Genomic DNA, 17,226 nt, shown 5'->3' with positions numbered 1-17,226 from the left:
AGCTTGTCTTGTAAACATGTGGTATTATTTACAATCTTGTACTGTAACTTCATCAATCTGGATCACAGTGGCGTGGGACCAGGCACAGCACCTCACTGAAACAATTGGGGGGGGGGGAGGAGTCTTTTCACGAAAGAAAGCGGGGGCGCAACTTTTCCTTCCCCCTGCTGAAGCTTGGGCAGACACTAACATGGTGTGGCTGTCAGATAGTGAGTGGTCTTGCTTGTTAAAAAAGATATTCAATGGGATTATCCATCGCTCCCACATCTCTCTTTTGCTGTTCCTTCCTCTGTCACACTTGCAGCTTTTAATCGCACCTTTGCTTCCACCTGCGTTTACCATCATAATTCACCCTTCAGTGAATATATTAGCAACTGTCAGACACAGGCTCTGCTAAAAGCCTAGGCAATGCTCCTCAATTATGCTAAATAACACACATCATTGCCTCGCCTTATTTATTTATTTTTAATATATTTCTGTTTTGTTTAAAAGAAGCTCGCTCTGCGAAGAGGCCCCTAATGAGCAGGGCATCAAAACGGCAACAGAGACCTGCACTGCGAGGAAACGGGGAGCTGATGCATTTAAACAAGCTGCTGACAAAAGCATTGAATACCCTGCATCTGTAGGCTTTATTTACCACAGAGTAGGGGCTGAAATAACAGGCTTCGGAGTGCCGCAGCTAAAGCAAGCTAAGCACAATGTTCCTGTGCCTATCATCAGCACAACATAGCGCTTACAAAAAGGACCTGATTACCACATATGGGATTAACATACACTGCGCATACTGGATATAAACTGAGTAACATTTCATCTTCCAATTCTATGTAAGAAGCTCCTGCCTGTTATTGTTGAAAGAAAAATAGAAAGAACAGCAACAGCCATGTCGTGGCTATTTGTAGCTCTTCTTGCAATATTTTTATTCCCCTTGTAGGCTGTTGGTAGATTTCTAAATCCCAGGGTATCTAATACAGTACCTGGAGTGAGGTCTGGGTTGAAAGAATGGTTTGAAACCAAGACAGTGTTACATTAGACTAGGAATCAAAGCGCCAACTGTATCCACATTTAGATATAGCATGATAAATAACATCCAATGCTAAAAGTTAGGATATATAAAGCATTTGAAATGGTTGTTGCCATATATTGTAAATGCAGTTTGCACGGGTTTGCATCACACATGTTCACATAGTAACATGCAGGCTTCCTAAGCTTTGCTTCATGGGATGTGTTTCCTAAGCAGATTTCTAGATTTCTAGACAAAATGAATAGCAATTTATTTTAATTCAATTTGACATTTATACCTGCAGGGATACTGACAGGGTTTATTGGATGTTTTTTATAGTGATATAGCCTTACTAATTATTATCTACCTGTATGAAGCATAGCAGCTCTGGAACATGGCACTAAATAACCCTCTCTCTGAGCCACACTCTCTCACACACACACACTGATACACACACACTGACACTCGCACACTCACACTGACACACACTTACACACTGACACACACTGACACACACACACACACACACACACTCACACACTGACACTCACACACTGACACACACACTGACACACACTGACACTGACACACACTCTCACACTGACACACACTCTCACACTGACACACACTGACACACTCTCACACACACACACACTCACACACACTCACACACACAGACACACTGACACACACATACATACACACACACACACTGACACACACTCACACACACACAGCCTGAGACTTAATTGGAAATGTGTATTCGATCATTACAGTAAAGAACACACCAGAGCTCTAACCTCCAAATCCATTTCAGAAACATTGATCCTCAGGGAGCACTCTTCATCTCCCTTCTAAATGATAATAGCTCTGAGGGGAATCAAAGGTCGGCAACTCACAGTATTTAAAACAAAACAAAACAAAAAAGAGTCAGAATCAGAACAAGTGAGCAAATAGATACTGTAGGGCAGGAACACACACACATTATTATTATTTGATTATTTAGCAGACGCCTTTATCCAAGGCAACTTACAGAGACTAGGGTGTGTGAACTATGCATCAGCTGCAGAGTCACTTACAATTACGTCTCACCCGAAAGACGGAGCACAAGGAGATTAAGTGACTTGTTCAGGGTCACACAATGAGTCAGTGGTTGAGGTGGTATTTGAACTGGGGACCTCCGGGTTACAAACCCTTTTCTTTAACCACTGGACCACACAGCCTCCTTTCAGGTCTCTAGGTTAATGGACTGTGGCTGCCCATTGTCTGTGCAAAGCAAAAGCTGTAGCTTGCTTTCAAGACACCAGCATTACTATAAGTGGGTCCTGTGACTCCTTACCAGTCATTATCAACAGTGTTTATCCAACATGTAGAGTTGCTAAGGAGTTCTTCATGTAGGTGTTCTGCATTGAAACTAGAGAAGACTATATGAATGGTAAAAGCATGTGATGTAAATTAGAGCCCATTATAAAAGCTGACTGATAATAGTATAATCTTGGAGGTCCATACTACCCAGAGAATGTGGCCCCTCATCCATTATCGCATCCTCTTTTCAAACTAAACACAACTGATCCTTCACGAGTGGTGGAGCGAAGCAGCTGTGTGGGAGCGAAGCAAAGCCATGAATGAGATTGAAGAGGTCAGGTTAACGAGTAAACAGAAATCTGATATTTTGACCTGGGCCATGGCACATTAGATTTATACAACGCTTCTTTCTTCAGTTTGTGAATCGGGACTATGCTGCGTCCTCCCGCAGTCTGCAGTGATCTAGTGGTACATCAGTGTCTTGCTATTGGTTGTATGACTGAAGGAACTTTCACTTCATTGGTTCTTTGTTCCTGGGGGTGGGGCTGTTAGAGTGGCGTCTCTTTGAAGCTCAGTTGAGGATTCAACAAGTCAACACTTCAGCTGAGTTGTGAGCCAGACATATCCACACACAAACAATTCAATGTGTACACACAATTTAATTTAGCTCTGAGTGACCATGGAAACAATGGATTCCGTTCCATTAACTTGTGCTAGACAGAAAATCAAAACTCCACCAATTTATAGACAACAGCAGATAATAATTCACTGTGAACAATAACACACACAGATTCAGACATCAATTTGTCATGATGCCTTTACAAAAAGCTGTTCATTTAAAAAGCAAGCCAGAAGGTAAGTAATCAGATGACTGTGCCTCTGAGCAAGAATAGTCTTTTCCACATTAGCAAAACAGAAACTAACCATCCACAGGAGCTGGAGCCTCACATGGCCACTGGGACACAAGACAACTTGCATTAGCAGATCTCTGACTAGGACAGCTTGCATTAGCAGATCTCTGACTAGGACAGCTTGCATTAGCAGATCTCTGACTAGGGCAGCTTGCATTAGCAGATCTCTGACTAGGACAGCTTACATTAGCAGATCGAATGCAACAATTAGCTACTTCTCAAGGCTCCTCGAATCTGTGGTAGAGCTCAGTGATTTAACATCAATGGTTATTTCTACAAAGCCAAGTCTTCAAACAATATGCACTGGATGCATAACCCATGATCCCTTTTTTAAAACGTTATGAGATCCATGTTTCAGTCGTGATCCCCAGCCTCCTCTGAATGCTTTACTATCTCCCTAAACTGAATGCAAGATAAGTACTGCAACCCTCCACTGCTTCTCATCCACTTTCTCCACACTAAAGCCACACAATCCTGCCAATTCTTTCCCACATAGAGCCATTCCTTTTGGGTAATATGCCAATTCACTTGTTGTTGGCTTGCCATTCTCGCAATTGGGATGAGATGTTTAAGCGAGGTCCTGCTGGCTCCCTCTGCGGAGCAGGGATGGCACGCTCTGTCCTGGCTAAAGCACACCCCTTCCGGGTTCCAGAAACCGGCACTATTGATGCATATCTGTGATATTTTAAGTGACAGTCCCCCAATGTGAAGTAAAAAAAGAAGATTTCAAAATAAGTGTCAATAAATAAATGCTCCATGTGTCGAGGTCTCCTCCCCCTTCCCTTTCATATCTGTTCCACACCATTGTTTGCAGTCAAACAGAAGCAACACAAACATACAGCGAGCTCCGAGCTGTGTGGCAACAAAATGATTATAAAACAGGCTCACAGCCTGAAACAGAGTGAGAGTCAGCTACCTTCTGCTCGGATGGTAAAGGGAGAGTCTCCCAGTCGCTTGGCTGAGAACTGCCCCCCCAGAGACGTCATTAAGAAGCACAGGCTGAAGAATCCGATCCCCACCACAAAGATCCTGAAAAAAAAAAAGGCATGAAACAATCTGTTAAAGGCAAAGCGCTCTGAAATCTAAAACTAGAACAGTGAGCTCAACACCTGCAATTCTCATATCAGGAAATCAACGGCTCACACCCTTCTTCATTATCGGGGACTCCACATTTTACATAAAATCTATTACCTTTAGAGTGTTACCGTTCATCTTTAGTTCTATTTTTTTTACTAAACGTATGACTGCATTGTGTAATCACACTGTTGTTTTTGTATTTTAATGTTTAATGTGATTATTCTGCTGAGTTCAAGATGTATGTTTATATTATAGTTTCTATTTTCTAAAATCTTGTTTCCTAAATGGCAATGGCATTTGTACACATTCGTCCTGTGAAGGCTGACGTCTGCAGGGTTATTTATTTCTACCTCATACAAAACATTCCTCTCTTTATTCACAGCTTGCCATCAACTAATATATGCAATTTGCCCCATGTGTCAAGGGTAAGTGTGTCTAGATATAAACTATTGCTTTTTTTCTACATCTCATGCTGATCATTTGTTAGTCCCAACAGTGCCTTGTTCTGTATATGTGCTCCTGTCAGAAAGCTCACGGTGGAATGCTACAATGTCATTCTATGAAAAAATACACTTCAATAATTCTTACATTCTTTCCTAAAGAGAGTGACACACACAGTGATGCTGGATTCAGTGAGATTCACAGCGCCCACTCCATCCTCTCTCCTCTACCCTGGAGACATGTCACACTCTTACCAGGGAGCCTCATTACATTTCAATACCTATGTATCATACTGTTGGGAGTGTTGTATATTATTAATTAGAAGGCCTGGATTGAACATAATGTTGGGAATACAACTCCTATTTAACTCAACAAAAAGCATCAGGAAACCAGCAATGCTGATATGATCAATCACAATTAAGCAACGTTGAAAGGAAAAAAAAAACTGAATGTTGCAATAAAAAGCACAGTGCATTAGGTATTAGTATAGTTTAAACTTTCCATGAAAATAAATAAAGTAAACAGGCTGCCCATTGCTGTGCAGAGAGATTGCTTGCAGAGATGATGGTACAGAACTTCCTCACTGCAGTCATTACAGTTTATTCTCAATTTCACTTTCAAAGGAAGGGATTCGATTTTAAAAGCCTGTGTTTTAAACTTACTCTAGATAGATAGCTCAAGCCGTTTTATAACTAGGTACCCTATAGGTGTTTCATTTAATGGCAGTGTAACTGGCTTCCTAAAGTGCTGATAGACACTATTGATCTCAGAGTTCTGGGAGCATTGGGATGTCACCAGTAAGGCTGGGAAGACTTCTCTCATGAACCTGCTTCGTTCTGGGTAGGTGAAAAAAAACTCAGCACTCATTAAGTGAGACTCCTGAAAGGAACTGGGCAGAGAAACTGAAGACACACAGTTAAGAGAAATGTAGAATTTAACTGGTGTTCACACATTGTGACATTACAGTATGGATTGGACAGATTACATAGCAGACTTATGTACGTATACCCAGGTGTGCATTGTCCTATCCACACTCTGCACAAAGCATTTAGTTATTCAGTAGTAGCAGTAACATTAACATCATCAAGAAAAGCAATAACACAAATGTACAGTTGAACAGCAAGGTGTTCTGGATGCTGTGGAGTTTTCTCTGGCGATTGGGCACATGCCCTACACAATGATGAGTCTAATTGTGATGTTCTGTGCCAGTATCTCCAAGCCTACAAAGTGCTACTCCTCTTGTTAATATAATAGCCAGGTCTTTACTATTGATTTGGGGAATAATACAGGTTCAGTAGAAGTTATAAGGATGGACACTGCGCGCCCTCTATCCTGATTTACAAGAGCACAGATGGTTAATGAGCTGCTGGTAAGTGTGTCATTTTCACGACACTGAGTGGTGCGGATTTTGTTTTTTTATGTTTCTACCCCCTCCCCCCCCCATTATAATGAAAGCTATTTGATCTCTCACTTCTCATAAAGTGTATATTGTGCTCCGTATTAGACCAGCACAGTTCCCAAGCAAGCCTACTGCAATACATCAGGCATTACTGCTTTGAAACACCAAGCAAGGGAAATAGCAAGACCCAATTGTTACCTGTCACCACACAGAACAATGTAATGACGCTGAAAGGGTTAACATTGTACATTGTGTTTATGTCACCAGCCTAATATTACCCAGGGGGCAAGAATACTAACCATGGAAGTGAGATTACAGTCAGCATCCATTAAATATCAAAGAAACATTGTGTTAATAATAATAATAATAATAATAATAATAATAATAATAATAATAATAATAATAATAATAACATGGAAACATGCCTACTCTTTGGTTGTGTGCATGCAATGGTAATTCAAGTCATTACATTTAGACAATGATTTATTCATTACCTCCAGTAAATGTTTTAACATTGTACTCTTGATGTATTTTGTTATTCTTCAATGCCTTACCTTACGGAACGGTACAGTATTTATTACTCACAAATTTATCAGAATAGTTGAAGAAATGAAAAAAAAAACGTACTTACCTAAAAGGTTTGAACGTGACCAGGCATCTTCGGAACATTATTTTACCGTCTATGTGTGGAACTGTAACCATGTTCCGAGATAAAGACAGACAGACCGACAGGATGCACGGCAGGTATTAACACCTTCAACCCTTCTGACTGCGGGGCAGATCAGCGCTGTCGTGTCAATCATTCGCAGGAGTCAGTGCTTCTTGGTTTGATAATATAATAGTCTTTAAAAAAGAGCTAAATCTTTAGGCACAACTTTTACTTCAGTTTTTTTTTCTGCTAGTCGAGTGCAGAAGCAGAAGAAAAACATCCACCACAGGTGAGGTACTCCTGAAAGCGGATCTGAACCGCACACTGCTGTGTTGCGAACCACGCGTCTCCTCCTGCGATACCCCTGCACACAAACTAGACCTTATTCGTGTGTGTGTGTGTGTGTGTGAGAGAGAGAGAGAGAGAGAGAGAGAGAGTAAGTGAGAGAGATAGATAGACAAAGCGTAAGTGATAGGGAGAGAAAGCGTAAGTGAGGGAGAGAGAGAGAAGCGTATGTGAGAGAGAGAGTAAGCGAGAGAGAGAGAGATAGTGAAAGCTTAACTGAGAGAAGTAGATTTGATACTCAATGTGGGAATGCTCGTATTTAAATACACCACTAATACGGCTACCCCCTGTAATGCTCTCTACTCAATTATTAACACTGCAATCACAGTTTTTCAAAGTACTACAAAAAGAACAAGGCAACACATTGTGTAACATTTTAATAAAAAGAAAGAAAGTATTGGTATAGTAAATATTCGTGACAGATCTGGAACTGTGTTGCTGCTGTACCTCTCGATGAAGTCTGGGTTAAGTCACCTGACTCGCGTTAGACAGGTTCAGCACCACGGACAGCTCTCTTACTAAGACGGCTGTAACTGTGCGGGTGTAGGGGGAGCCACCTGCTGGCCTTCGGTAGGAACTGTCGCGTTGCTCTCCACAGAATCAACTGAAAAATCAATCAAAACGTTTGTTTAACTAGAACAGTAAAACAGATCCATTATAAACGCAAGCTACCAGTAGACAATCAACCATTTTGTAATTATCCACTCGAGATTCAGTAAGAGCATCGGGGTAATTTAAAATCCTTACATAAATCAACAGCTCCGTTAATTAAACCCTGGTGAAAATCAGCAGGCGAAGGCTTCCAGGAGGCAGGAATGCAGAACAGCTGTACCTCATGCTTTCTTTCAAGCCTGGGCTGGACCTTGGAGACAGCAGATATTATGAGATGTGTAAGGGTACAGGCAGGGTGATGTTATGAGATGTGTAAGGGTACAGGCAGGGTGATGTTATGAGATGTGTAAGGGTACAGGCAGGGTGATGTTATGAGATGTGTAAGGGTACAGGCAGGGTGATGTTATGAGATGTGTAAGGGTACAGGCAGGGTGATGTTATGAGATGTGTAAGGGTACAGGCAGGGTGATGTTATGAGGCGTGTAAGGGTACAGGCAGGGTGATATTATGAGATGTGTAAGGGTACAGGCAGGGTGATGTTATGAGGCATGTAAGGGTACAGGCAGGGTGATATTATGAGATGTGTAAGGGTACAGGCAGGGTGATGTTATGAGGCGTGTAAGGGTACAGGCAGGGTGATGTTATGAGATGTGTAAGGGTACAGGCAGGGTGATATTATGGCCTCATTTTTAAAGCTCTGTATTTTGATATTTTGCAGTTGAAAACAGTTCAAGCTTTACGAAGGTTGTGTAAACCCTCAGGGCTTGGTCTACCATCTCAGCCCAGAGCAGAGGCTCAGTGGTGAGGGGACTTGCACACCGGCACTGTATAAATAGGATTTATAAAGCAGTCAGCGGTGATGGTAGCCAAATCACCACAATCATGCATTTATGACTGGAATTGTCCAATAGGCCTATGGCAGTTCAAAATAGGCTGTCAGTCTTTAATTGGCTGAGAAAAGCAATCCAAATCCATGAAAAAATCAACAATGTTTCTGCATGACCTCCTCCTAATTCCATCAAGAGTGTGTCATACACTGCTCATGAAGAATGATAAGCCACAGTAAATGAAGGATCTCACTGCTCATGAAGAATGATAAGCCACAGTAAATGAAGGATTTCACTGCTCATGAAGAATGATAAGCCACAGTAAATGAAGGATCTCACTCCTCATGAAGAATGATAAGCCACAGTAAATGAAGGATCTCACTGCCTTCGCTCTGCACAATATTGTTGAAGGGACTGACTTGTACTGACAGGCGTGGAGGGGCCTATTTCATATTTCAATTTTTTGACATATTGGTGTACCCTCAGTGAACTCTATAGAAAGTACATTAGGTACTTTATCACTGTAAGTCTCCTCTATTTAATAAGATAAGGAACAGACATCATAGCCAGTCTGCTCTTAACAATCGTTCAGACCTTCATTATCAAACCCTTTTCTTCTCTCATTCATTATGAATATTATATAAAAACCCTTTCTTCTCTCATTCTTCCTTTGAAACTCTTCAGGGTGGACATACTGACCTGATTTCCTTTGATTTCCCAGTCAGCATGTACAAATCATTCTAGAAGTGAGTATCGTGTTAGCATCCTCTCTGCAGCTCCACTGTTTTTTATTCTTTTATTAATTTTTTTGTTGTTGAATTACTAAAGCCTTCAGAGAATAAATGTGGTTGTTTATCACATTCCTCGTTTTCTACCATCATTCTCCAGGCAATAAAACACAAACACAGGTGTGCCAACAGCTGTCCCTTCATTGTGGACTTAATTACACATCCAAGCTGGCTTTGTTACTTTACAAGAGGCAGTGTGGATCAGCACAGAGGAGAGACAAATTCATTTTTATCTCCTGTGTTCAGATTCTTCCAGACTAGAACTAATTCACCGGAGTCCCTTTCTTTTAGCAAAGGTTATGATTTGATTTAGAGCCAAAACAATAGCTTTCTGTTTGGTACAGGTGCAGCTGAATCAGAATACAAAGTAAGAAAATTGATTTGAAATCCCACAGCGTATTTCATCCCTGTGTTCTGTGTAAAGTGATTATGGACTTGGAAAAGAAGGTGCCGTACCAGACAAGCTAAGTGTTTAAATGAGCAGTTTGATCCCTCGCCTGGTGTGATAAACATTGTCACTGTGTCTCTGGGGAATCTGTGTTTGTCAAAGATGGACTTTTCTGCAGCTGCTGAGCCAGTTTCTTTGTGCTTATTATACAAGAAGTTTTAATGTATCTCTAAGGCACGGCACCCAAATCCATTCTTGCTATTTTTCTTTCTCTAAACATCTTGTTACAGTAGACCCTGAGGTCTTTCTGCGTCCCTGTTTTCGGGAGAGAGTCCACATCACCAGACAGGCCCTCTGCTATCGGAGCCCTGCCAGTCACAGCCTGGATGCTGCTTGAGTTCACTGTTCTCTCACAACCCACTAGGTCCATGCAGCATTGGTAAGCATGCTCCAGTACGTCTATTCTTTAGAAATAAATGGCTCCTTTGTCTCTCAGTGTTAGTAATACACTTGCATAAACTACTTGGGGGGGTTCCTGCACAATGTGAAGCCTACAGCCTCAAGCATGCCTGGTACAAGTCATAGTAAACCACGCTACAGAGTGGTGAGGCAGTATGGAGAAAGGCAAAGAAAGGTAAACTGCAAAATCACCAAACCCCCCCCCTCATCACAGCCCATACCAGCAGTGTCTAAACCCCCCATCCCCCCCTCCCCTTCGTCACAGCCCATACCAGCAGTGTCTGGAACTAGCCCCCCCCCCTCGTCACAGCCCATACCAGCAGTGTCTGGAACCAGCTCCCCCCCCCCCCCCCCTCGTCACAGCCCATACCAGCAGTCACTTTGGAAACACCCCCCTTAGTAACCTAGCAACAATGGAGAGGGGTGGACAGACGTATTAGTTTAAACAGAGAATTTTAGATTCTAGTTTTGTATCTATAGAATGAAGATGGAAATAATTCAAAACTCTGCATGCATTAATTCATAAAAATAATTAGAAAGGGAAAGGTTGATTATTCACCATTAGGCTGTAGAGTATATGTGCTGTTTAATAATCCCTCTCTCGCAATAATAGGGCTGCTGTTGACAATTCACCTGGAGGCGAGGGAATAAAAGAACAAGAACGAACTGCGGAATGAGATTTGCTGTGATTCACAGAGACGAGGCGATGCATGACTGGGACTGAGGAAGAAACGACAAAACCAATTTAAACTTCATTAAATGAATTGCAAAATAAGCACGACAACTGTGGCTAATAAAAACTATTAGACAGCATGCAAATCAAAAGCTCTTCCGAGGGAGAACTCGTCCTTATCTTTTAAACTGGGCTCTGATGGATGAACAGCGTTGGGATTTAATGTAAATAAGATTTAAAAGCACAGCCAGGCACTTTTATAACCAGCCTTTTAAAGGAAGAAAGCTAATGGAACATTATTAGCACTTATCCGAAGTGAAGAAGCTGTCTGCATAGTGTATGGATTAGGCACTTCCAATGAGTGAGGCAAAGTGGGAAAGCATGGAATAACATGACGTGTGCGTGCAGGTTGGCAACCTGTAGTAAAGAACTGGAAGACAGATCATTTCACAAACTCTTTTAATGGGAGTCCTGTACGGCTCCTGGAATGATCGCTGAAGAGGTGACTATACAGAATTCCACATTGCAATGGTAACGCTCCCAACACTTTCACACAACATGCGAGATGAAGTCATTTAATTAACACACTGACTCCGCCAGATCTGCACATCAAGGACTAGATAACTAGAGAACTGCATGGGCCAGGCTGCTTACCATGTCAGAGGGGCTAGCAGTGCCAGCACAGTGAGAGTGGAGTCTCTTCATGTGCCATGCGGTACAGGTCAACACAAGGAGCTAGATGGGTTAGAGCCAAACTTGATAAATGGCACATAATGTTGCACAACAAAAAATTGAACTTCCATTGTTGAGTTTTAAAACACCAGTTTCAGCACACATTTTCAGTTGCTTCTTCAATCTAATTCATAAGAACATAAAAAAGTTTATAAACGAGAGGAGGCCATTCGGCCCATCTTGCTCGTTTATTTGTTAGTAGTTTATTGTTCCCAGAATCTGGCTACAGATTAGGAGCACATTAGTATGGTTACAGATTAGGAGCACATTAGTATGGTTACAGATTAGGAGCACATCTGTATGGTTACAGATTAGGAGCACATTAGTATGACTACAGATTAGGAGCACATTAGTATGGCTACAGATTAGGAGCACATTAGTATGGCTACAGATTAGGAGCACATTAGTATGGTTATAGTGTAGGAGCACATTAGTATGGTTATAGATTAGGAGCACATTAGTAATGCTACAGATTAGGAGCACATTAGTATGGTTACAGATTAGGAGCACATTAGTATGGTTACAGATTAGGAGCACATTAGTATGGTTACAGATTAGGAGCACATTAGTATGGTTACAGAGTAGGTTCTGTTTTATTTTAGACAAAATAGCAGCAGAGTTAACTTCTTGTAACCTCAGTGCAATGCACAATGAAATTAGTCTTTTTGTCTGTTTTTTTTGTAATGAGCTTTGCATTTGCTCATCACAGTTCTACATGAAAACATGTTAAATGTATAGGTCAGCTACACATAGCCCAATATGCTTTGAAGTCATTCTGAAGTGAAACAAGCCAATGCCATTATTATACACACACACGCACACACACACACGCATGCACACACACGCATGCACACACACACATGCACACGCACACACACACACGCACATTCCCTATCATGGCTAATTCTTCTCTGTTGTAAAATGTAGAAATGTGCTGAGCCTTCCCCCCCCCGGGAGCTTATGTTTTGTGGTCTTTTTAAAAACATTTTAAAATGAAAAACTGGTCCCCAGCAAAGCAGTGTGTCAAAACCCAAGTGCTGCTCTGCTCTCCTGCTCCACCGTCTCCCCTCACAAAAGTGATTAAAAGAATAAATCATCACGAAGCCTCCTCTAAACTCTCTAGGTGTCCTGACGATGATTTGAGGGTTATCACATAGCGATGTCAGCGTTTTGTATTTGTCTATTTTTACTCTTGTAAGATGATTACAGTACTATAGAAGAGGCATCTGCTTCCACCCTGGGGATTGAGCAACTGTAAGGCACCTCACTTCCATAACCACACTGCAGGCATCATTCCTCACACAACACAGCTCTCCTCTAATCAAAACGCAGCGTTTCAAAAAACACAGACATCAAATCAGTGAGAGACATGTTAGGGAGGCCCATTGGGGTCTCCTGTCTGCTTATGAAATGCATTGCGATGTATAGGGCCCGCATATGGAGGCATCTGATAATGACAGTGCAGTGAAAACAATTCACAGGGATAGAAAACTGCCTGAAAACACAGGTAGAGCGGGCTGCCAAAACAGCACTATGAGAATAAATAACCCTGGAGATGCTCTATACTAAAACAAGACCGCAGCACTATGAGAATAAATAACCCTGGAGATGCTCTATACTAAAACAAGACCACAGCACTATGAGAATAAATAACCCTGGAGATGCTCTATACTAAAACAAGACCACAGCACTATGAGAATAAATAACCCTGGAGATGCTCTATACTGAAACAAGACCACAGCACTATCAGAATAAATAACCCTGGAGATGCTCTATACTGAAACAAGACCGCAGCACTATGAGAATAAATAACCCTGGAGATGCTCTATACTGAAACAAGACCGCAGCACTATGAGAATAAATAACCCTGGAGATGCTCTATACTAAAACAAGACCGCAGCACTATGAGAATAAATAACCCTGGAGATGCTCTATACTGAAACAAGACCACAGCGCTATGAGAATAAATAACCCTGGAGATGCTCTATACTGAAACAAGACCACAGCGCTATGAGAATAAATAACCCTGGAGATGCTCTATACTGAAACAAGACCACAGCACTATGAGAATAAATAACCCTGGAGATGCTCTATACTAAAACAAGACCACAGCACTATGAGAATAAATAACCCTGGAGATGCTCTATACTGAAACAAGACCGCAGCACTATGAGAATAAATAACCCTGGAGATGCTCTATACTGAAACAAGACCGCAGCACTATGAGAATAAATAACCCTGGAGATGCTCTATACTGAAACAAGACCGCAGCACTATGAGAATAAATAACCCTGGAGATGCTCTATACTGAAACAAGACCGCAGCACTATGAGAATAAATAACCCTGGAGATGCTCTATACTGAAACAAGACCACAGCACTATGAGAATAAATAACCCTGGAGATGCTCTATACTGAAACAAGACCGCAGCACTATGAGAATAAATAACCCTGGAGATGCTCTATACTGAAACAAGACCACAGCACTATGAGAATAAATAACCCTGGAGATGCTCTATACTGAAACAAGACCACAGCACTATGAGAATAAATAACCCTGGAGATGCTCTATACTAAAACAAGACCACAGCACTATGAGAATAAATAACCCTGGAGATGCTCTATACTAAAACAAGACCACAGCACTATGAGAATAAATAACCCTGGAGATGCTCTATACTGAAACAAGACCACAGCACTATGAGAATAAATAACCCTGGAGATGCTCTATACTGAAACAAGACCACAGCACTATGAGAATAAATAACCCTGGAGATGCTCTATACTGAAACAAGACCACAGCACTATGAGAATAAATAACCCTGGAGATGCTCTATACTGAAACAAGACCACAGCACTATGAGAATAAATAACCCTGGAGATGCTCTATACTAAAACAAGACCGCAGCACTATGAGAATAAATAACCCTGGAGCTGCTCTATACTAAAACAAGACCGCAGCACTATGAGAATAAATAACCCTGGAGATGCTCTATACTAAAACAAGACCACAGCACTATGAGAATAAATAACCCTGGAGATGCTCTATACTGAAACAAGACCACAGCACTATGAGAATAAATAACCCTGGAGATGCTCTATACTAAAACAAGACCGCAGCGCTATGAGAATAAATAACCCTGGAGATGCTCTATACTGAAACAAGACCACAGCACTATGAGAATAAATAACCCTGGAGATGCTCTATACTGAAACAAGACCACAGCACTATGAGAATAAATAACCCTGGAGATGCTCTATACTGAAACAAGACCACAGCGCTATGAGAATAAATAACCCTGGAGATGCTCTATACTGAAACAAGACCACAGCGCTATGAGAATAAATAACCCTGGAGATGCTCTATACTGAAACAAGACCACAGCACTATGAGAATAAATAACCCTGGAGATGCTCTATACTGAAACAAGACCGCAGCGCTATGAGAATAAATAACCCTGGAGATGCTCTATACTGAAACAAGACCACAGCACTATGAGAATAAATAACCCTGGAGATGCTCTATACTGAAACAAGACCGCAGCACTATGAGAATAAATAACCCTGGAGATGCTCTATACTGAAACAAGACCACAGCACTATGAGAATAAATAACCCTGGAGATGCTCTATACTGAAACAAGACCACAGCACTATCAGAATAAATAACCCTGGAGATGCTCTATACTGAAACAAGACCGCAGCGCTGCAGCTGGATCCAATCTAGTCTGCCGGGACTCACGCTATGCATTTTCATAAACTGAAACGAACAGCAGAAATAAAATCACTGTCTGAGCAGACTGATTTGCAAGCAGAACAGGGGCGTCCCGCTGCTTCTGAGCTTCATCAAGAGACCTGCACAGACATCAATTCTCTCAGCAGGACCCGGATACTCCACGATGGGGGTGATGCAAGTGTAGGCGCAGTGCAAATAATTGCATTGCGGCCAGGCAATTATTTTGCAATGCACCTTATGTAAGCTTAAGCGCAATGCAGATAAAGTCCTCTTGGCGCACAGAAAATAAGAAGAAAAGTTTTCTGAGAAGAGGCTGAGAGTCCTTACGGCTGAGGTCACTCAGCATGAAACGGAGTTGTTTGGAAAAGCCTCATCCAACATCAGTTATGCGAGTAACCTATCTATTGACCTGCCCTTTTCTGCATGACATCCAGAAATGTGCCTAGCACTCTGGAAAAGGTGGATTGGGCTTCCCTCCAGACATTCCAACCGTGGTTTGAAAGGAACCAGAGGCTAAGCAGCGCAGAGAACACAGCACTTTCACATGTGCAGGGATAGCGGCCCCTAGACTGATGCTGGGGTCTAGCTGATCCCTCAATTCAGCTATTAGGTCTAGGATGCAATAAAGTTATCCACAATTTAATAAGATGCTAATAAATTGTATTGCAGATAATGAAACGTGAACACAAGTCGAAATCACTTGCACTTGCACTTTCACAGGAGCTCTGTCTGAATGATCTGTGGTTTCAAGCTGTCTCTACGCATGAAAACAGAAACACAGAACTCCAATAAGGCCTCATGCTGTGTGCTTCACACCTTGATTCTTGTTATCTAGGCAACCAGACAGCCAATCCCCTATCCTTTCTAAGCGAGTTAGAGCAGAGTCTTCTGGGTGAATGCTCTGAGCCTTGATGTAGAAATGTGCTTCCTGCTGTTTACCACACTGCCTGAGCCAGCGCTATACAGACATGCACAGTAAGAATCAGCCCTATGGTTATAAAAGGACATTAGATAAGAAGTCAGGTCAAGAAGGATCTAAATTGAAACAACAGCGCATTATAGAACGCTCTCATAAGTAGTTATTAAACAGGTAACAACAGATTTATATCAATACATTATATTACCTGGTGAGAAAATAAAAAGGAACAGCTCAGTTTGATTATGTTCTCACTCACCTATATGCATGCAAATGAACTGCATAAAACACATCCATTTATAGCAAACTGACTGTGGTTTTTCCTGATTTTCTCTGCAATGCGTTGCTAACTCCAGGCAGTGGTGGAGCTCAGACAAGTGCTGAGCATGTGAGCTCCTACTCCTAGATATTCACTGAGGTGCTGGATGAGCTCCCACTCCTAGATATTCACTGAGGTGCTGGATGAGCTCCCACTCCTAGATATTCACTGAGGTGCTGGATGAGCTCCCACTCCTAGATATTCACTGAGGTGCTGGATGAGCTCCCACTCCTAGATATTCACTGAGGTGCTGGATGAGCTCCCACTCCTAGATATTCACTGAGGTGCTGGATGAGCTCCCACTCCTAGATATTCACTGAGGTGCTGGATGAGCGTGTGCGTGTGCGTGTGTGTGATTCTGACATCTCCCTCCACAATCCTGTCATAAGGAGAATAAAAATAAAAAAGAAAGTAAATGATATCTCCTGTTTGATTTGCAGCTCTGATGGAACTGGAGCTGAATAATTCAGTGATCGCACGATACAACGAGAACATCCTTCTGCATTGCAGAGCCGTGTCCAAAGGAAACATGACCCTGGTATGGTTTCAGTAGTTACGCCTTCTGAAAACAGCCCTGTACATGTTCAGCAAAGGGCATGAAGAATCCCTGCACTTCCCACGAATAACCACAGGAAAGACCGTGGTCAAACA

The 17,226-nt window shown here is 41.9% G+C and overlaps 1 protein-coding gene across 1 annotated transcript in view; it reads right to left on the bottom strand.

Moving 5' to 3' along the window:
- LOC117423141 (alpha-1,6-mannosylglycoprotein 6-beta-N-acetylglucosaminyltransferase B-like) overlaps positions 1-7,344 on the bottom strand; it is a 34,774-nt gene extending 27,430 nt beyond the window's left edge. Inside the window, exons 1-2 of the mRNA XM_034038603.3 lie at positions 6,765-7,344; positions 4,133-4,245 (exon numbers count right to left, since the gene is read on the bottom strand). Coding sequence (XP_033894494.3) covers positions 4,133-4,245; positions 6,765-6,835 — 184 coding nt within the window. The 5' untranslated portion in view covers positions 6,836-7,344. The remainder of the gene's footprint in view (positions 1-4,132; positions 4,246-6,764) is intronic.
- Positions 7,345-17,226: the final 9,882 nt, after the last annotated feature.

This window comes from Acipenser ruthenus, chromosome 17 (genome assembly GCF_902713425.1).
Source record: "Acipenser ruthenus chromosome 17, fAciRut3.2 maternal haplotype, whole genome shotgun sequence".
In the NCBI taxonomy this organism is placed as follows: domain Eukaryota; kingdom Metazoa; phylum Chordata; class Actinopteri; order Acipenseriformes; family Acipenseridae; genus Acipenser; species Acipenser ruthenus.
This window is presented reverse-complemented; position numbering and strand designations above follow the sequence as displayed.